The sequence below is a fragment of the Artemia franciscana genome, unplaced genomic scaffold (genome assembly GCF_032884065.1).
Source record: "Artemia franciscana unplaced genomic scaffold, ASM3288406v1 PGA_scaffold_1180, whole genome shotgun sequence".
Lineage (NCBI taxonomy): Eukaryota > Metazoa > Arthropoda > Branchiopoda > Anostraca > Artemiidae > Artemia > Artemia franciscana.
The window spans coordinates 157,780-179,255 of NW_027062618.1; the positions used below are offsets into that span (position 1 = coordinate 157,780).

The 21,476-nt window shown below is 34.8% G+C and overlaps 1 protein-coding gene across 2 annotated transcripts in view; it reads right to left on the bottom strand.

Annotated features, from left to right (window-relative positions):
- Positions 1-1,166: 1,166 nt before the first annotated feature.
- Positions 1,167-21,476, bottom strand: part of LOC136041236 (DDB1- and CUL4-associated factor 11-like) — a 76,008-nt gene continuing 55,698 nt past the window's right edge. For both annotated transcript variants that reach the window (XM_065725828.1, XM_065725829.1), the window contains 4 exons: positions 15,605-15,854; positions 12,185-12,340; positions 8,995-9,101; positions 1,167-2,122 (listed from right to left, as the gene is read on the bottom strand). In XM_065725828.1, the coding sequence (XP_065581900.1) occupies positions 1,715-2,122; positions 8,995-9,101; positions 12,185-12,340; positions 15,605-15,854 (921 nt within the window). In that variant the 3' untranslated portion in view covers positions 1,167-1,714. The remainder of the gene's footprint in view (positions 2,123-8,994; positions 9,102-12,184; positions 12,341-15,604; positions 15,855-21,476) is intronic.

Genomic DNA, 21,476 nt, shown 5'->3' on the forward strand with positions numbered 1-21,476 from the left:
ATATATATATATATATATATATATATATATATATATATATATATATATATAAAATATTATTAAGCTTTTTTACAAAGAATTTTCCCCCGAGGGCAATGCCATTTTAAAAGTGACAACATTCCCAATTAAAATTTAATAAAATCAAAGTAGCAAAAATGCGCATGATTCAAACTATAGAAGTTTCCAAATGATAAGATTTAATACCGAGAAATTCATGAACAAAATTAAATTATTATTTGAAGTACTTTAACAAAATTCTTCGTCAATTCACTATAATCATTTTTGTCCATAAATAATACAGATATAATCTATGATCCCCTACCACAGGTTAATGAGACAATACTGACACCTCAAAAATGTTCTGGTGGGAACCACTAAAGAATCGTCAAGCAAAAGCCTTAACTATATCTCGGACAAGAACTTTTACTTCTTACAAGGCCCTTCCAAGGTAAAAGCTCTCTTCCTAATGCATACAAGGTCTATATACGCACTTCAAATTTTGGAGGGTCATTTACCTTCCTGGTACAAAGAATCAAAATGCCAAAAGTAAGCCTTTAAAGGAAAAATTGTGAAAATTCCGAGATTTCGAAATTAGTTGCGGAACCAACGGTGTGCTCAACGGGCTTGCCTTTACAACAACGTTGAATTTAAAGTTAAGATGAGTATGTTGACGTTCCTTGCACGTAGAGCTACTAATTGCTCTTACGCAAAATTCATCTAGTGAATATAAAAATTAAGTTCAGTTTTTGAACATGAAAATTCACACTCTACACTCAGTTTCTGGTAAGATTTGAGCGAGTTAGACTTTGAAAAAATAGGTAATTTATTTAGACAAGTTTTTCTAATTTTTGAACTAGTTTTTATGGTATTTTTTTTCAAAAAATCAAAAAGACTTAAGACAGAAAATCAGCTTAAAAACGACAACAATCAAGTTTTACCTATATCTTTTTAATTTTCAAAAAGGAAAATACAATTCTGTTTTTTACTGGCCAACGAGTAGCCTCATTCTTAATGTTAGGACAGTTGCAATAGCCTTTCTAAATACTTTACCAAAAATTCAAGCATTATAAATTGATACGGTCGGTGACATCTAAATGCCCAAGAAGTTTCTCATGGGCCGAGGATCACACGAACGCGTAGAAAACATACCTGTTGTGTGGAAACAATTCTGTTGAAAAACAATATACTTTTATTTCGACAATAAACCAATATTGTACTATCAAATAATATGTATAAATATTCACTTATATACAGAAAAGACAAGGATTTACCGTAAAATTAACGCCCAGACTTTGAAAAAAAAGGAAAGAAAACAAATACAGAAAAAACCACCCTTTAGAGCTTACCTACAAGTGGACTGCATTAGCCATTGAGCGTTGTACACATCTAATATCCTAAAATTAATTCTAAAAATACATCCTCATTTGTTTTCTTTCGGATTAATATTCCTCTTATCAATACAAAAGAAATGACGAAGGAGGCAATATGGCAAATCATAGCAATAAACTTTAATTAAAAAATGTAAAGCCTTACCTTTCAGCATATATTCTTTAAACAAAATGATAGCAACATATTCTCACAGATAAAAGATTCAGCCTTTCAGCTCATAGGTAAGTTCTATAAGGTCGAACTTCTGCTTTTAGAAAAAAATATAAAGCTATTGATTAGGATGGTGGGAGCACAAAACTCTCCTCCTTAAACCATTATCAATAATTCACCTGGGTGGATTGACACTTGACATGGTAATGCTATCTGTTGAAGTACTATGATTAATGGTCCATCCTTCAGCCGATGAATCACCTTGCTGACGAGCTAGAATACGAGCACTTCGACGAAGATTGGATGGAGTTTGCGGTTGGGAGATTGAGACTCTAGAGCTCCTTCTAGGATCCTGCCCTTCATTCTCAGATCCCGTATGAACGGTTGTCCAGCCTTCATTTGAAACACGTGCATTTCGTCTAGCAGATAATCTTAGACTTCGACGGGTGTTTGGATGCAAAGATGATAGAGATCGAGCAGATGCTGATTCATCTGGATGTGGGGAAGGGGAGGTGATTTCAACTATCTCATCGTCAATAGCCATAAGTCGACGAACAAAATATCGACACATAGTACCATCCCACTGAAAAGAAAAGGAAGGTTGAATTACAATTTTGCATCTAAAACGGGAGGCAGAAGAGATAAAAAAAAAGTTGTATGGAGAAGGGACTTGGAAGGAGTTACGGGTTATCACAATTTTTAGTGTTGAACATGATCGTCTCTTACTAGGTTGCTAGCTAACGCTGCGATCCGGAATATAATTATTTTAAGATGCCAATTAGTATAGCCATGAGTTCGTTCTTTATTATAACTTTAAATATAACAAACCATAAGCCGACGAACAAAATATCGACACATAAGACCATCCCACTGAAAAGAAAGACGGAATTACATTTTAGCATCAGTAAGAGGAGGCAGTAGAGAAAAAAAAATGATGTATGGGGAAGGGACTTGGAACACGAAAAGATGTTTTTATAGGCCCTTTCAGCTACTGAATAAGAATGAAATGTGAAAAGAATTTTTCACATTCTTACGGGAATCGAGGAGGTTTAAATCCCGTCTTTCCTTTCTAGAAAAAAATTATCCATCTTATACTGAGACTTTCTCAGTTGAATAAATTTTAAAGCAATTCTAAAACAAAAATCTCACGTGTCCCATAAAAAAAAAAAATTAAAAAAAAATCAGGAAGCAAAGTCTATTTCCCTGTCAATAAAGGTCAACACTGCGAAGTAAAACACATACAATCAATGGAGGATTTCAGAGGAGTTCGGGGATTCCGTAGAACAGAAAGCTATATAATATCAAGTCGGTTCCTAATTGCGGAAGACAGTAATATATATATATATATATATATATATATATATACTAGCTGTTGGGGTGGCGCTTCGCGCCACCCCAACACCTAGTTGGTCCCCCTGTGCACCCCGGCGTCCCCTTTGTAGTTATGTCCCTGTGTCCCGGTCGTCATTTATATTCCCTGTGTCCCGGTCGTCATTTGTGTCCCGGTGTCCCAGTCTGTGATTTCTCTTTGAGCGTCCCGGGCGTCATTTATATTCCTTGTGTCCCGGTGTCCCGGTCGTCATTTATATCCCCCTGTGCCCCCGGCGTCCCCGTTGTAGTTGTGTCATTTATATTCCCTGTGTCCCGGTCGTCATCCCGGTATACATTCGTTTTTGAATTGGTATATGATGAAATAAATTTTTAATTTTTTCCCTTTTTTTCCTTTTAGTTTTTTTTTATTGGTTTTGACCTTTTTTTAGGTTTTTTAGTTTCTTTCTTTTTCTTTTTAGTTTTTTTTTGAAGTTTTTATCTTTTTAGTTTTTTTACTTTTATTTATATTTTTTTAGTTTTCTTTTTCTCCTTTATTTTTCAGTTTTTTTCCTTTTTTTAGTTTTTTTTTCTTTTTTAGTTCTTATAGTTTTTACCTTTTTAGTTTTTTTTAGTTTTTTAGATTAAATTTTTTTTTAGTTTTTCACCTTTTTTCTTTTTAGTTTTTTATTGGTTTTTACCTTTTTTTTAGCTTTTTTATTTTTTTTTCGTTTTTTCTTTTTACTTTATTTTTAGTTTTTATCTTTTTTATTTTTTTTTTATGTTTATTTTTAATTTTATTAGTTTTCTTTTTCTCTTCTATTTTTCAGTTTTTTCCTTTTTTAGTTTTTTTTTAGTTTTTAGTTTTTTAAGTTTTTTCCTTTTTTTAGTTTCTTTAGTTTTTTTAGTTTTTCGGCTGTTTTATTTTTTATTAGTTTTTATTTTTTTTGTAGTTTTTGCCTTTTTTTAGTTTTTTCAGTTTTTTTTTTAGTTTTTAGTTTTTTACCTTTTTTAGCCTAACCAGGATTTGAACCTGGGACCTTCATTCTCCGTTCTGACACCCTCTCTCACCGAGTGACTACTCCAGCATGTTCATTTTGGTGTTTTAAATGGTATATTATTAACCAAATTAATGTGTTTTACAATATACTAAGCATCGTCATAACAAAAATGACGACAACTAATTTCATGACGTCAGCCGACACAGAAACATGACGTCACCTGATCCACGATCCACAGATCCACAGACAACTTATTTTTATATATATAGATATATATATACAAAAATCAATAACTTCAAGTACCAAAACAGCACTTGAATTGCAGAGAATTTTTTTTTAATGCAGAAATGGTAATCTTAATTTTATAAAAATAGTCTGTAAATAGAAAAATTGGTTAAATTCAAAAAGACTAGCTCAGACTTACTAGGGGTAAAGAAACAGGGATCAAACAGTTCGTGGTAACGAACTGTAGTAAGGAGCGGTCCGGCTCCATAGTAACCAAAACTCTAAAAAATTGAATTTTGATATCAATAGCTACATCAAAAGAATCGCATTTTAATGCTGATTTTAAATATATAAGTTTCATCAACTTTAGTCTTAGCCATCAAAAGTTACGAGCCTGAGAAAATTTGCCTTATTTAGGAAAATAGGGGGAGACACCCCCTAAAAGTCGTAGGATCTTAACCAAAATGACACCATCAGATTCAGCGTATCAGAAAACCCTACTGTAGAAGTTTCAAGCTCCTATCTACAAAAATGTGGAATTTTGCATTTTTTGCCAGAAGACAAATCACGGGTGTGTGTTTATTTGTTAGTTTTTTTTTTTTTTTCCCAGGGGTCATCGTATCGACCAAGTGGTCCTAGAATGTCACAAGAGTGCTCATTCTAACGTAAATGAAAAGTTCTAGTGCCCTTTTTAAGTGACCAAAAAAATTGGAGGGCATCTAGGCCCCCTCCCACGCTAATTTTTTTCCCAAAGTCAACGGATCAAAATTTTGAGATAGCCATTTTGTTTAGCATAGTCGAAAATCGTAATAACTATGTTTTTGGGGATGACTTACTCCCCCACAGTCCCTGGGGGAGGGGTTGCAAGTTACAAACTTCAACCAGTGTTTACATATAATAATGGTTATTGGGAAGTGTACAGACGTTTTCAGGGGGATTTTTTGGTTTTGGGGGTAGGGTTGAGGGAGGGGGCTATGTGGGAGGATCTTTCTTTGGAGAAATATGCCATGGGGGAAAAAATTCAATGAAAAGGTCGCAGGACGAATCTGGTCACGTTAGAAAAAAACGTCAAATTAAGAGCTTAATATACAATGCTGGGTGTTCGGAGCCTCTCTATTATGGAGTATAATTTGAAAATAACACAACTATACGAGCGATAAAACATATATACCACAGCCATAACTCAACTAACGAAAGAACTGCTAAGAGATAACACAACTATAAAGCGAAAACAGGTGAAAACTAACGGGAAAATAAACGAACTAAGAGGTGGAAGGGGCCCAGAGAAAAAATATAATCCTTTTTCAATTTTGAGCCTAACTTCCGCAAAGGAGTAATAATGTCAGAAGCCCCGAAATACCGAATTATTTTCTTTTCAAACAGTTCGTGGTAAGGAACTGTAGTAAGGGGCGACCCGACTCAATAGTAAACGAAACTCTAAAAAACGGAATTTTGATGCTAAAAGATACATCAAAAGAATCGAATTTTTACGCTGATTCTAAATATATAAGTTTTAATTAATTTAGTCTTTGTCATCAAAAGTTACGAGCCTGAGAAAATTTGCCCTATTTTGGAAAAAGGGGGGAAACATCCCCTAAAAGTCATAGAATCTTAACGAAAATCACACTATCGCATTCGGTATATCAGAGAACTCTATAGCAAAAATTTCAAGCTCCTATCTAAAAAATGTGGAATTTTGTATTTTTTGCCAGAAGACAAATCACGGGTGCGTGTTTATTTGTTTGTTTGTTTTTTTTTTGTTTTTTTTTCCCAGGGGTCATCTTATCGACCAAGTGGTCCTAGAATGTCGCGAGAGGGCTCATTCTAACGGAAATGAAAAGTTCTAGTGCCCTTTTTAAGTGACCAAAAAATTGGAAGGTAAATAGGCCCCCTCCCATGCTCATTTTTTTCCAAAAGTCAACAGATTAAAATTTTAAGATAGCCATTTTGTTCAGCATAGTCGAAAACCATAATAACTATGTCTTTGGGAATGACTTACTCCCCCACAATCCCTGAGGGAGGGGCTGCAAGTTACAAACTTTGACCAGTGTTTACATATAGTAATGGTTATTGGGAAGTGTACATACGTTTTCATGGGGATTTTTTGGTTTGGGGGTGGGGTTGATGGGAGAGGGCTTTGTGGGAGGATCTTTCCTTTGAGGAATATGGCATGGGGGAAGAAAAATTCAATGAAAAGGGGGCAGGATTTTCTAGCATTACTATAAAAAAAAAACAATGAAAAAAAATATATGAAAACGTTTTTTCAAATGAAAGTAAGGAATAGCATTGAAATTTAAAACGAACAGAGATTATTACGCATATGAGGGGTTCTAAAAATACCTTAGCATAAAGAGCGAGGTATTTAGGAGGAGATAAATACCTCGCTCTTTATGCTAAAATATTTTTAGTGATTTCAACTATTTATTCTACGGCCTTTTTGATTCAGGGGTCATTTTTAAAGAATTGGGACAAAACTTACGATTTAGTGTAAAGAGCGAGGTATTAACGAGGGTACAAACCCCCTCGTACACATAATAAAAATATAAGAATATAAAAGTTTGTTATGTAAGTTAATTCTTAAGTTACGTATATGTTTTACTAATAAAAACGTTCGTTGAATATTAAAAGTTTTAGTAGCCTTTTTAAGTAACCGAAAAATTGGAGGGCAGCTAGGCCTCCTTCCCCACCCCTTATTTCTCAAAATCGTCTGATCAAAACTAAGAGAAAGCCATTTAGCCAAAAAAAAAAATTAATATACTAAGTTCATTCCAATGATTTATGTGCGGAGAGCCAAAATCAAACATGCATTAATTCGTTCAAAACGTTCAGAAATTAAATAAAAAAAAAAATAGTTTTTTTAACTGAAAGTAAGGAGCGACATTAAAACTTAAAACGAACAGAAATTACTCCGTATATGAAATGGGTTGTCCCCTCCGCAGTCCCTCGCTCTTTACGCTAAAGTTTTTAATTGTTTTAAAAAGTAGAATTGTGGCAAAGAGTCAAACGTTAGCGTAAAGAGCGAGGGATTGCGGAGGGGACAACCCATTTCATATACGGAGTAATTTCTGTTCGTTTTAAGTTTTAATGTCGCTCCTTACTTTCAGTTAAAAAACTAGTTTTTTTTTATTTAATATTCATCTATATCGACTGGTGTCGCAGATACAGAAAGTAGCATACATTTGGTTTTATACTTGTGGACTTTTTTTAATACTACTTCTACTAACACCTCATCACATCATCAAGTCTACTATCACTAGTCAAGCTGCGCACACCCCTGTTCCACCCAACCCTGATCAGCCTTACATTTCATTCCATTCCAATGTGTTTCTACTTCCATTAAATGTTTTCTTACAGCCTCCTCTAGCAGATCTGAGGACGCTATACTTCCCGTTGGTACCAGTAGGACGGCCAAACAGCACGATTTAAGGCAACCTTTCATCCCAAGAATATTATTCCAATAAAAAACACTTGTCACTTTGATGTTCTTCTCTAGTATCGTGGTTGTAGCGTTAGATGCAACCTAATAAAGGACGAATACGGTCTATAGTAATATAAAAGGCCAATGCCTTCACTGAGAATATTCTGTCGGGTGAGTTAGATGCCTGTTTGTAATTAAGAAAACTATCAAACAGTTCATCGTAACGAACTGTAAGTAATGAGCGACGCGGCTCAGTAGTAACCAAAACTCTAAAAAACGAATTTTGATATTCATAAGTATATCAAAAGAATTGTATTTTTATGCTGATCTTTAATATATAGATTTCATTAAGTTTAACCTTACCCATCAAAGGTTACGAGCCTGAAGACATTACCTTATTTTCGATAAAAAAGGGGAAAAACCACTTAAAAGTCATAGTATCCTAATGTAAATCACACCATTAGATTCAGCGTATCAGAGAGCTCTGCTATAGAGGTTTCAAGGTTCTATCAGCAAAAATTTGGAATTTTGTGTATTTTGACAGAAGAAAGATCACGGATCCGTATCTTTTTTTCCCTAGGGGTGATCGTACTGACCCAGCAATCCTAGAATATCGGGAAAGTTCTAGTACCCTTTTTAAGCGACCAAAAAGAATTGGAGGGCAACTAGGCCCCCTCCCAAGCCCTTTTTTCCCAAAATGATCTGATCAAAATTTTGAAATAGCTTTTTTGTTCAGTAATGTTGAAAGATCAAATGATTAAGTATATAGGTGTTAAATGACCCCCCACAGTCCGCTGTAAGTTATGAAATCTTTGCCAAACCTTTTATGTGGAGATAATCTAGGGAATTATCCAGTGGTTTTCTTATACGTGTTTTGTTTTCTGGGAAATGGTTTCCACGGAAGGGGGCATTTCTGAAGTAATCGAGAAACCGATTAGAGATTAAAGTCTTACTCAAATGAATAAATGCATGGAAAATATTTCAGGGTGAATCGTCCACAAGCCATTTTACAGGGAGGTGGGATCCTCAACAAAGATGGAACTATCTGGCAAGAATTTGACGGTTAGGTGCGCTTTTCCTTGGACGAAATTTCCACGAAGGAGTTTTTTGTGAGCTGGAGGGGTTTATACAAAAGAGACTGTACCCTCATCAACGACTCACTCTTTACGTTAAAGTTTTCATTGTTTTAAAAACTAGATTTTTGACAAAGAGTCAAACTTTAGCGTAAAGAGCGAGAAGGTGAGGAGGGGCCAGCCTCTTATACATACGGAATAATTTCTGTTCGTTTTAAGTTTTAACATCGCTCCTTACTTTCTGTTAAAAAAAACTTGTTTTTTTTAATTGAATGAAATAAAGAAGTCTGATGAGAGATAGATAGATAGATAGATAGATAGATAGATAGAGAGAGAGAGAGAGAGAGAGAGAGAGAGAGAGAGAGAGAGAGAGAGAGAGAGAGAGAGAGAGAGAGAGAGAGAGAGAGAGAGAGAGAGAGAGAGTACTCACAGAGGATGTGACTATCTCATTTTTGTAGGGATGCCAAGCCACATCTCTTACACAATTCTTATGATCCCTGTACCTTTTCACCATTTTTCCAGTCAAAACATCATAAACTGCAAAAAATATGGAGGCTAGTCATTATATAATGGATAGCTAGAACTATAACGTACCGATTTCGGTACGAGATTGAGATAGTTTTTTCTTAATGCCAGAGGCAACTATTGGTCATTAAATATTTTTTTTTTGCTGTCCAAACGGTAAACACATAAAAGACAAAATCAATTCAATATTTGTGCCGACCAATGGAAAAAATAACGAAATGTAGGCTTTTTCATTTCACAACCAAGAAATCAAATAAATTTTTAACTTTTTATTTTATTTTTTAAACTGGAAATACTCTTCCACATTTGATGTTTCCCTGAAGTTGACTATAGGTTGGATTATTACTGAAGTCACTCATTTTTTTATATCGGATACGAAGACATTATCTTAATAGACTTTGAGTGTCATAAAATTAAATTGAGTACATCGAAATGACTTCCCCTTTGGCAAAGCATATATATATGCTGCCATCAAAATGAACAGTTTTTTTTCGAAATTGTGAAATATTCTTAATAATTCCAGTAAACATTACTTCTGGAGAGAGATCATTTTCCAGGCTAAAACCAATAAAAAAACTATCTAATATCAACAATAAATAAGGAAAGATGAAATAATTTAGTAGTTATGTCGACTGATATTATAGGCTGATAAGCAGATATATCATGGCCTAAGCGATAGCTGCAACCTAGTTCTAATTACCCTTCAACTGGGCGGCAAGATTAATTTTATGGTTTGTTAATAAAAAGAGTGTCTTATGGGACCCGGAGGGGCTGAGAAGCAGTTATATCATGGTTGAAGCGATAGCTGCAACCTAGTATAGGTAGCTGCAACCTAGTTTTAATTACCCTTCAACTGGGCCGCAAGATTAATTTTATGATTTGTTAATAAAAAGAGTGTCTTATGGGACCTGGAGGGGCTGAGAAGCAGTTATATCATGGTTGAAGCGATAGCTTCAACCATGATATAACAAGAGTGTCTTATGGGACCCGGAGGGGCTGAGAAGCAGTTATATCATGGTTGAAGCGATAGCCGCAACCTAGTATAGGTAGCTGCAACCTAGTTTTAATTACCCTTCAACTGGGCCGCAAGATTAATTTTATGGTTTGTTAATAAAAAGAGTGTCTTATGGGACCTGGAGGGGCTGAGAAGCAGTTATATCATGGTTGAAGCGATAGCTGCAACCTAGTATAGGTAGCTGCAACCTAGTTTTAATTACCCTTCAACTGGGCCGCAAGATTAATTTTATGGTTTGTTAATAAAAAGAGTGTCTTATGGGACCTGGAGGGGCTGAGAAGCAGTTATATCATGGTTGAAGCGATAGCTGCAACCTAGTATAGGTAGCTGCAACCTAGTTTTAATTACCCTTCAACTGGGCCACAAGATTAATTTTATGGTTTGTTAATAAAAAGAGTGTCTTATGGGACCTGGAGGGGCTGAGAAGCAGTTATATCATGGTTGAAGCGATAGCTGCAACCTAGTATAGGTAGCTGCAACCTAGTTTTAATTACCCTTAAACTGGGCCGCAAGATTAATTTTATGGTTTGTTAATAAAAAGAGTGTCTTATGGGACCCGGAGGGGCTGAGAAGCAGTTATATCATGGTTGAAGCGATAGCTGCAACCTAGTATAGGTAGCTGCAACCTAGTTTTAATTACCCTTCAACTGGGCCGCAAGATTAATTTTATGGTTTGTTAATAAAAAGAGTGTCTTATGGGACCTGGAGGGGCTGAGAAGCAGTTATATCATGGTTGAAGCGATAGCTGCAACCTAGTTTTAATTACCCTTCAACTGGGCCGCAAGATTAATTTTATGATTTGTTAATAAAAAGAGTGTCTTATGGGACCTGGAGGGGCTGAGAAGCAGTTATATCATGGTTGAAGCGATAGCTGCAACCTAGTATAGGTAGCTGCAACCTAGTTTTAATTACCCTTCAACAGGGCCGCAAGATTAATTTTATGATTTGTTAATAAAAAGAGTGTCTTATGGGACCTGGAGGGGCTGAGAAGCAGTTATATCATGGTTGAAGTGATAGCTGCAACCTAGTATAGGTAGCTGCAACCTAGTTTTAATTACCCTTCAACTGTGCCGCAAGATTAATTTTATGGTTTGTTAATAAAAAGAGTGTCTTATGGGACCTGGAGGGGCTGAGAAGCAGTTATATCATGGTTGAAGCGATAGCTGCAACCTAGTATAGGTAGCTGCAACCTAGTTTTAATTACCCTTCAACTGGGCCGCAAGATTAATTTTATGATTTGTTAACAAAAAGAGCGCCTTATAGGACTTGAAGAGGCTGAGAAGTAGTTATATCATGGTTTAAGCGAAAGCGGCAACCTAGTTATAATTAGGCTACCCTTCGATTGGGCGGTCAGATTAATTTTATGGTTTGCTAATAAAAACAGTGTCATATGGGACCTGAAGAGGCTGAGAAGCAGGTAAAGCTGTTATATCATGGTTGAAGCGATAGCTGCAATCTAGTAGAGAATGAACCAAGGCCCAAAATAACGAAAAATTCAAAAACACGTAAAAAAAAATACAACAAAACTGGATGATGAAAAAAAAAAAATACAAATTGTAACTGATTAGGAATGGTAACTATTATTTCCATTAGTTTTAATAGTAAACTGTTATTTCGAAAAGTAATTTATAGAAATTTCGAAAAAAAGCATGAAATCCCTCGAAAAAGACAACAGATCAAAACGAATGGAAACTTGCAGCCCCCATCCAGAACAACTAGGAAAATCACTTTTTTTTGCGAAGGCAGCACACTGCGATAAATTTTTTTTGATGAACTGAAACAGCTTTACTAGGAGAGCTACTAGAGCTGAAATAGCTGTTAGGAGAGAACTGAAACAGGGTACAGACCTGAACAGGGAGAACAGGGAACAGGGTACAGGCTCATTTGAAAGAAAGTTGCAACACCTAGTGCCTTTAGTAATTTACAAAATTTTACGAAGAAATTACCGGCTCATCGTGTCCCCCTCCCCCCAAAAAATTCCTTACGTACGCTTTGACCTTTAATAGTTAGAAATGCATGACTAATCCTAAAATTCAATTGATATGTGTCTTAATTCAATAAGCAAGAATCATAAGCTTACCAACTAAAGCACCTGAGGCACATCCTGAATAAATAAACCGCTGCCCGGTTGAAAACTTTGGTGAAAAACGTGCCCTTATAAGGGTATGTTGAACTCTGTGTCCAGTATATGTCATGATGCTTGTATCCCCTTCCAACAGAGAGAACGGGTATCTTCCTATGAACAAAATGTTAAATTACCAAAAAAAAAAAAAAAAAAAAGTCTATGGTCTATACATCAAAGCAGTTGAACAGTGTTGGATCAGGTCACGTGAATTGTACTAGTCAAGTTGGCAACGTTGTTTTAAAAAATAAAAATTAGTAAAACTTGAAGTTAATATAAATAAAAAGAAAGAAAACGTTAAACCACGAAAAAAATCTGTTCATAGTTTTTCCTGTCTACTTATAAAAAAAATCCTTTACGACGCTCAAAAAGACCAAAAAGGCTCACCTATTCTTTGGGGACTTTAATTACTATCCGTCATTTTATAAAGAGGGTTTTACGTACATAGTATTGTCTTTTTTTATTGCTCATTTCATAGACTTTTTTTATTATTCAATTTCTGTTTTTACTCAAAACATTACGATTTCTAAAAATGAAAAAAAATCCCGATTTATAAAAAAAAAAACATCGAGACTAATTTAATTTTTCCTTCCGGAATTAGAACCACTTTCGTTGATCAAAGTTCTCCAAAGAGATCAATAAATGCCCAGTGTTTATCACATCCTGAAGTCAATATCAACACAGAATGTGGAGAAACACACAAATACATTTACTCAGATGGCTGTAAATTCAAAAAAACAAACCAATCCAACAGTTCGTGGTAACGAACTGTAGTAAGGAGCGATCCGGCTCAATAGTAACCAAAACTCTAAAAAATTGAATTTTGATATCAATAGCTACATCAAAAGAATCGCATTTTAATGCTGATTTTAAATATATAAGTTTCATCAAGTTTAGTCTTAGCCATCAAAATTTTAATTGTTTTAAAAAGTAGAATTGTGGCAAAGAGTCAAACTTTAGCGTAAAGAGCGAGGGACTGCGGAGGGGACAACCCATTTCATATAAGGAGTAATTTCTGTTCGTTTTAAGTTTTAATGTCGCTCCTTACTTTCAGTTAAAAAAACTAGTTTTTTTTATTTAAATACATACTAACTACAGGAAACTTTGGAGAAAAAAATATACAAGAGATTACAAAAACCCACGGGCAAGACCAGCGAATACAGAATTTATGTTTAGGTGCGGTCGGGGGCTGCACTACCGGAACTCGGGCTCCCCATCCATATTTATCATCCCTTTGCCCCAGTAAACAGTGCAAATTCTGACATTCTAGTGGGGAAAGGTGGTTCTGTGTCTCCTGGATCCACACCTGGGCAAGGTCATGTAATTTAGCTGAATAAATCTCCTCTAAAATATTATCGCCTAATTTTTTCTTCAATCGTTGATTAGTGCTAAATGGTCGTGGACAATCAAGATAAAAGTATATAGATTGGGTGACATTAGGCTGGTCATGCCCAGGGTTGCTAGGGGTATACTAACAATTTTGGTGATTGCTCTCCCTATGTAATTTTGAAAATTTTGTAATTATTAGAAGACAAAAAAATAAAAATAAAAAATAATGGTGATTTTCTTTCTTAATCAGAAATGGTCACCCCGAGTTTATGCAACTAGCGATAATGTTGTTGTTGTAGTAATGGTAATTCTTTCAAACAGTTCACAGAAAAACAGACCGACAGTTCAAACAGAACTGTAAGGTGGGAGCAGGGTCAGTAGTAACCCCCCCCCCAAAAAAAAAACAGGATTTTGATACCGATAGGTACGTCAAAAGAATCGGATTTTATGCTGATTTTAAATATACAATTTTCATCAAGTTTAGTCTTACCCATCAAAAATTACGATCCTGAGAAAATTTGCCTTATTTTCGAAAAGAGAGGATACACCCCCTAAAAGTCATAGAATTTCAATGAAAATCATACCATCAGATTCACTGTATCAGGGAACCATACTGCAGAGGTTTCATGCTCTTATCCGCAAAAACGTGGAATTTTTTGTTTTTGCCAGAACAAAGATCACAGATACGTGTTTATTTTTATTTTTTTGTTTTTTTTTTCTTCCCAGGGGTGATTGTATCGATCCAGTAGCCCTAAAGTATCGCGAGAGGGCTCACTCGAAGGGAAATTAGAAGTTCTACAGCCCCTTTTAAGTGACCAAGAAATTGGAGGGCAACTAGGCCCCTTCCACTTCTCCCACAGCCACGCGATCAAAATTTCGAGATAGGTGAGAATGTCACGAGAGGGATCATTCGAATGGAAATTAGAAGTTCTAGTACCCTTTTTAAGTGACAATAGGGTAAGATTGGTCTTTGAATAGATAATAGATTAAATTTACCTTCTATTTCTTCTACATAAGCAGGGCAATATAAGTTATAATCAATTTTAGGTAATGTATAAAAGATTGGGTTACATTCGAATGGAAAGACAGAATTTGAACACAACGAATTATAATTCTAAATTCTAGGAAAGGCGTTCGACACGAAAATAGTGAAAAGTGCTATTCAAATACATGTATTAGCTATAGTTTCATAATAATTATCCATCCACCCCGTCATAATGAGAACGTGGGCAAAAAACGCGATCCCCGTCAGAGCGTAAAACGCGGTAAAGCAGCCATCCTTGAAAAAAGGTTAAACAGAGATTTAACTTTTAGCAAGGTTGAAGCTGAAAATAAAGCCCAAGACTTAAAATTTAGCCCTTTTCTGATTAGCACTAAATATGGATAATAATAATAAAAAATATCTGAACAAGACGAGTAAGAGCCCTATATTTCATTGAAACTTAAAAAAATCTAGTCGTATGTGAATCAAACGAAACGCATGAGAATCCTTATTTCTATTGAAATGATACTACCTATAAGAATAGTTGAAAGTACCATTCAGATGTGCATGTTATGTAGTCCCATGATCATTATCCGACAACCTCGTCACAATGCTCCGATCGAGAAAACACAAGGAAGCACCAATACTTGTATAAAATTAAATAAAATAAAAACATTTATTTTAGATTAGAGTAGAAAGCGAGGTTGAACCTAAATAAATAGGCAGGTTTACGGGGAGCTGCACCTCTTCAACCATCTACTTTTCCTGTAGGGGCTTAACATGTGCTCCAATAATAAAAGACATACCTCTTAATTACACTATTTCGATAATTAAGTAACATATTTTGGCGTAGTTTCATTAAAAAATTTAATCTTTCAGCAAAGCGTAAATAACCAGATGCCTCCCCTGTTACTTCTGGATTTCCACTAGTCTTATCATTTCTTACATTTTCAATATAGTTAACCTTATTTTTGGCTCTTTTCCAAGGATTCCCCTCACTTGAAACAAAACCCTCCGCACGCAAGTTCTTGAAATATTAATTGTCACTAAAAATAAATTGTACTCACTAAACTTCACCGGTAGTTGTTCCCAACGATAATCCCACTGAGCACTTCCAACAGCTTTCCTTGTATTTGTTTGTGCGTTTTCGCTAGAGAACCGTCTCATATCCCATAATTTTATTGTTTGATCTTTTGAATTGGTTATCAAATAGCGACAGTCTTTTCTCGAGTCAACAAAGGCGATTCCATCTTTGTGACCAGCGAAGACACCGACGGGCTTACTCTGTGACGTGTCCAACAGTCGTCGATCCCAGACCTAATAATTATCTTTAATTATCTCGGGTCAAATTATCTAGGTCAATTAATTATAATAAATGGCTAAATAAGTGTCCAATAGTGTCAGGGCTAAATAATGATGTATCCAAAAGTCGTCGATCCCAGACCTAATAATTCGGTCAAATTATCTCACTAGTTATATAAATAAGTTAATAAGTGTCCAACAGTCATGGCTAAATAAATAAATGGCAGTGTTATGGCTAAATAATGTGTGTCCAAAAGTCGTCGATCCCAGACCCAATAATTCAGTCAAATTATCTCAGTAGTTATATGGCTAAATTAATAAGTGTCCAACAGTCATGGCTAAATAATTGCCCAATAGTCTTATGGCTAAATAATGATGTGTCCAAAAGTCGTCAATCCCAGAGCTAATAATTCAGTCAAATTATCTCAGTAGTTATATGGCTAAATTAATAAGTGTCCAACAGTCATGGCTAAATAAGTGTCCAGTAGTGTTATGGCTAAATAATGATATGTCCAAAAGTCGTCAATCCCAGAGCTAATAATTCAGTCAAATTATCTCAGTTATTATATGGCTGAATTAATAAGTTCCGTGAAACAACAACCACGCATTGCGCTCTCAGGCAAAGGCAGAGAATCTGGAGATCGGTACCTGCGCTAAAAAAAATGAAATGAAACAACAAATTGTCTCCTCACCTTCTCTCATATTTAAGCCAGTGAATCGTACGTACTCAGTGGTTCAACATTCTTCAATTCCAAATCTGATAATTCAAAACGATTAAGTGAATATTTAAGTTGCCAGATTTATTGGATTTACAAAATAGCAAATTTTTGCTCTGACCTCTTTTGTGCTTAATTTCTTGAATGAAAAAAAACTTACAAAAGCATCTTAAAGTGTTGAATTTAGTACACTTCTGTTTATTGCATTTGAGATAATTCATAGCTCCATCCCTAGCTTAGCTAACTTGGAACTGTGTATTCTCGAGTCTACTATGAACCACTCTCCTCTCAATTACATCTGTATATTGGATTTTAGTTAACAAAGCTTGACTTTTATTGCTATATTTTTAGCATTTAGTCAAACAGTTCGTTATAACGAACTACAAGTAAGGAGCGATCCGGCTCAATAGTAATCGAAACCCATAAAAACTAGAATTTTGATACCAATAGACACAACAAAAGAATCAAATTTTTATGCCGATTACAAATATATAAGTTTCGTATTACCTATCAAAGTTTACAAACGAGAGGAAATTTGTCTTATTTTCAAAAAACGGGAAAACCCCTTAAAAGTCATAGAATCGCAATGAAAATAACACCATTAGATTCAGCGTATCAGAGAATCCTACTATAGGGGTTTCAAGCTCCTATATGCAAAAATGTGGAATTTTGTAATTTTTGCCAGAAGAAAGATCACGGATGCATGTTTATTTGTGTTTTCGTTTTTTCCCCCTGAGTGATCATATCGACCCAATGGTCCTAGAATATCGAAAGAAGGCTCATTTGTTTTTCCTAGTTTTTTTTTTTCCAGGAGTGATTATATCGACTCCTATCAACCCAGGAGTGATCATATTGTATCCTAGAATCGGGAAAGCGCTCTTCGACCAGAAATTAAGTTCTAGTGCCCTTTTCAAATAACCAAAAAGAATAGAGGGCAACTGGACCCCCTCCCACACCAATTTTCCCCAAAATCATCTGATCAAGCTTATGACATAGCCATTTTGTTCAGTATAGTTGAAACATCGAAAAATTATGTCTTTAGGTGTAAAATGATCCCCCACAGCCCGTGGGGAAAGGCCTGTAAGTTATGAAATTCGCCCATTATTTAACGCATAGCATTTGTTATTGGGATGTATACTTATATTTTGCTTTGGGGGAGGGTTTGTGCTTAGGATGGATTTATATGGGGAGAATCTTCCTTGAAAAGGGAAATTTCTGGGAAGTGAGTATTCCAGGGGAAATTCTGCAAGGGGGGGGGGTGTTTGACAGAATTATATTTCGAAATTCTTTTCATTTTTTTTTACATTCTCTTTCTGAAATTTTTTATGTGGAGATCTTTCGGGAGAGTTATCCAGGGGCAAAAATTATAACGCTGCAATGCAGATGCAGCTGATTTGGGGGGTTAGAGCTCATCTCTTAACACACAAATATTTCTAAAGTAAAATAAAAATATTCAATTATTAAGCTGTACAATTTCGAGAAGAATGGCATCCTCCAAGAACAATATATATACAAGTTTATCTTTAAGACGAACTTGTTGGGATACGATTCATTCAGAAATAAAATTTCCTGTCCACCCAACTTCCTAACTACTCTTAGAAGTTGACCTTGCTTATGCGTAGACTACTTCCTTTTTCCGTGATTCGAACCTCAATTTCATCTTAGAAAAAGAACAACATCATCCGAAGCTAATTAGCACAATTATAAAGTTAGTTACGAAATAACTTAAATCAAAATGTTAACTCAATTGCTATTTTTCTTCTCTCTTTTTTCTAATTATCTTTAAATTGGACTTAAGATTATGGAGACACAAATCAAACAGTTCGTGATAACGCACTGGAAGTAGGGAAAGACGCGGCTCAATAGTAAACTCTAAAAAATGGATTTTGATATTATAGGTAGCGCAATAGCGCTGCCTAAGTAAAGAACAATATTGGCCAAGCATGACTTTCTTGTTCGGTCTTAGACCAGGGCACTTCGTATAGAGGGAGCTGTGATAGAAACTTCAAAAACGACTCATTGGATTGGATATTGATAGGGCTAGTGCTCTTTTTCATAACCGAAAGTGATTGGAGGGCGACTAGCCCCCCTTATACGCCCACCATTTCCACAAACACATCCAAACAAAATTTGGGGTAGCCATTTTGTTTGACGTAGTTTAAAGGTCCAGAAATTATGTCATTGAGGATGACAACTCCCGAATCCCTCCCCCCTAAAAGCCATTAGGGCAAAGGTTGTAAGTTATGCCCTGGGAGCATATAGGTTTTTATAGAAAGCGTTGTCGTAGAAATCCCCCCCCACAAGGCAGTCACTCCCTTAGACTTCGTATCCATATTTTGATACAGTCATTTTGTTCAACATAGTTTAAGAGCTGGAAATTGTGCCTTTGAAGATGAAAATCCCCTCCCAAGCCCTCAGGACAAGGGTGTAATGTATATGCCCTTGAGGCATATAAGGTTTTTATAGATTACCGTAGAAACTTCAAAAAGGACTCATTCGATTGAAAACTGAGAGGACTAGTGTCCTTTTTATTAGTCAAAAGTGATCAGAGAGCAAACAACCCCCCCCCCTCCGACACCCATCATTTTCCCAAACACTTCCAATCAAAATTTTCAGATATCTATTTTGTTAAGCGTAGTTGAAAAAGTACAGGAATTATATATTTGAAGATAGCAAATAGCCCCCCCCCCCACAGCCAGTCCTCAGGGCAAGGGTTGTACGTTGTGCCCTGGGGGATTATAACGTTTTTTATAGAAAGGTTGGTCGTATATACTTCGGAGAGGACTCCGAAGTATATATATATATATATATATATATATATATATATATATATATATATATATATATACATATATATATATATATATATATATATATATATATATATACATATATATATATATATATATATATATATACATATATATATATATATATATATATATATATATATATATATATATATATATATATATATATATATATATATATATATATATATATATATATATATATATATATATATATACTTCGGAGTCCTCTCCGAAGTATATACGACCAACCTTTCTATAAAAAACGTTATAATCCCCCAGGGCACAACGTACAACCCTTGCCCTGATATATATATACTTCGTATAGATATATATATAAGTATATATAGTATATACTTCGGAGAGGACTCCGAAGTATATATATATATATATATATATATATATATATATATATATATATATATATATATATATACATATATATATATATATATATATATATATATATATATATATATATATATATATATATATTTATTATACATATATATATATATATATATATATATATATATATATATATAATCTACTTCGGAGATTGGATTAGCAATCTGAATTTCGAGTGCCCTTTTTAAGAGTCAGTGATCGGAGGGCAGTTAAAGTTCTTATAGAAAGGGTGTCTGTATATGCTTTGGAAGGGACTCATCTGATTGGTCATCCGAAGTTCCAGTCCACTTTTTAATGGTCAAAGTGACCAGAGCACAGCTATCCCCTTGTTTCCCCACACAAAGACAATTGGCAATTTTTTTCAAATAGCCCGAAGAACACATATGCCCCCCCTAGGCCTCAGGGCAAGGGCTGCAGGTTACGCAGCTTGTTCACTGTTTACATATAGCATATGTAATTGGAAAAAATAAGATGTTTTCAGTTTTATAACTTTAATAAATCAACAATTATTAAGGTTTTAAAGAATAAATATGACCATATCTATATTTAAGTGACAATGCATATTGATTTGTATCAGTAAAGCGGAAATGGTGTTCTGGCCTTGGGACGGCATAGGGGTTGTGACCCTTAATCATGTCAGTTTCTGCTCGGTTTAAGATTGCCTCTGTTGTTTATTGTAATTTACAATAGAATATATTTTATTCACTGCAATAGCTGGAGGTAACATGAGCATGTCATGACAAAAAAAAAGAAAAAAAAAGAAAAAGCAATTGCTGTTTCAAGGTCGAAAAAATTAAATGAGCCATAAAAAAATTAATACAAGTCGGGAATCTATTTTCACGATTAAAATAGTAACCGTTTATATAGAACATTTCAAAATAATTAATTATATAAATAGTTGATATAATAAAAGCACTCACAGACAAATACCTGAAATAAATTGTATCAAACATCAACTATTTTTCAAGGCAACATCGTTAAAATACCGAGTAAAATAAGGGACAAATGATTTACAATATCTCTCGGTACTAGAGACTGGGTAAGTCATTAACCGTGGACAATTATTTTTTATTTGTCAGAGTCTAGTGACTGGTCCTTCAGTATTGTGGCTTTCAAGGTCGGGTAGAAGAACACAATGAGCTGAGGAATTCAAAAATATAGTCCAAATCGATAAGTCAACTCATGCCTACGACTATCAAGCGAGTTCAAGTTGAGTTGTTTTAGTGCATCATCATATGTTGAGTAGTTAGGTTCAAATATAGTTTTTACATCTTTTTTGTTATCATCTAAATCTATCTGATTGATCTTTCGTCAAACCCAGATGCCAAGCTGGGCACGCATACTCAAGAGAAGGTCTAACATAGCTGCAGTATACAGATTTCAAAACCTCGGTTGGTATTCCAAATCTCTTCAGGTTGGAAAACGATCGTAAAAGTGAGGCACCTTTTTTAGTCAGATAGTCAACCTGCAAGTTCCATCTTAAATCATCGTCCAAAAGTACCCAAGTATTTTAACAGTTTTTTTTTTTTTTTTTTTTTTTTTTTTTTTTTTTTTTTTTTTTTTTTTTTTTTTTTTTTTTTTTTTTTTTTTTTTTTTTTTTTTATCGTCAGTAGGGAAATAGAAGAGTGGCTGCCAACCTTTAGGAAGGAAAAAGTCATATAAGAGCTCTTATTTTCGCTGACCGTTAGTTTTATCTTTCCTAA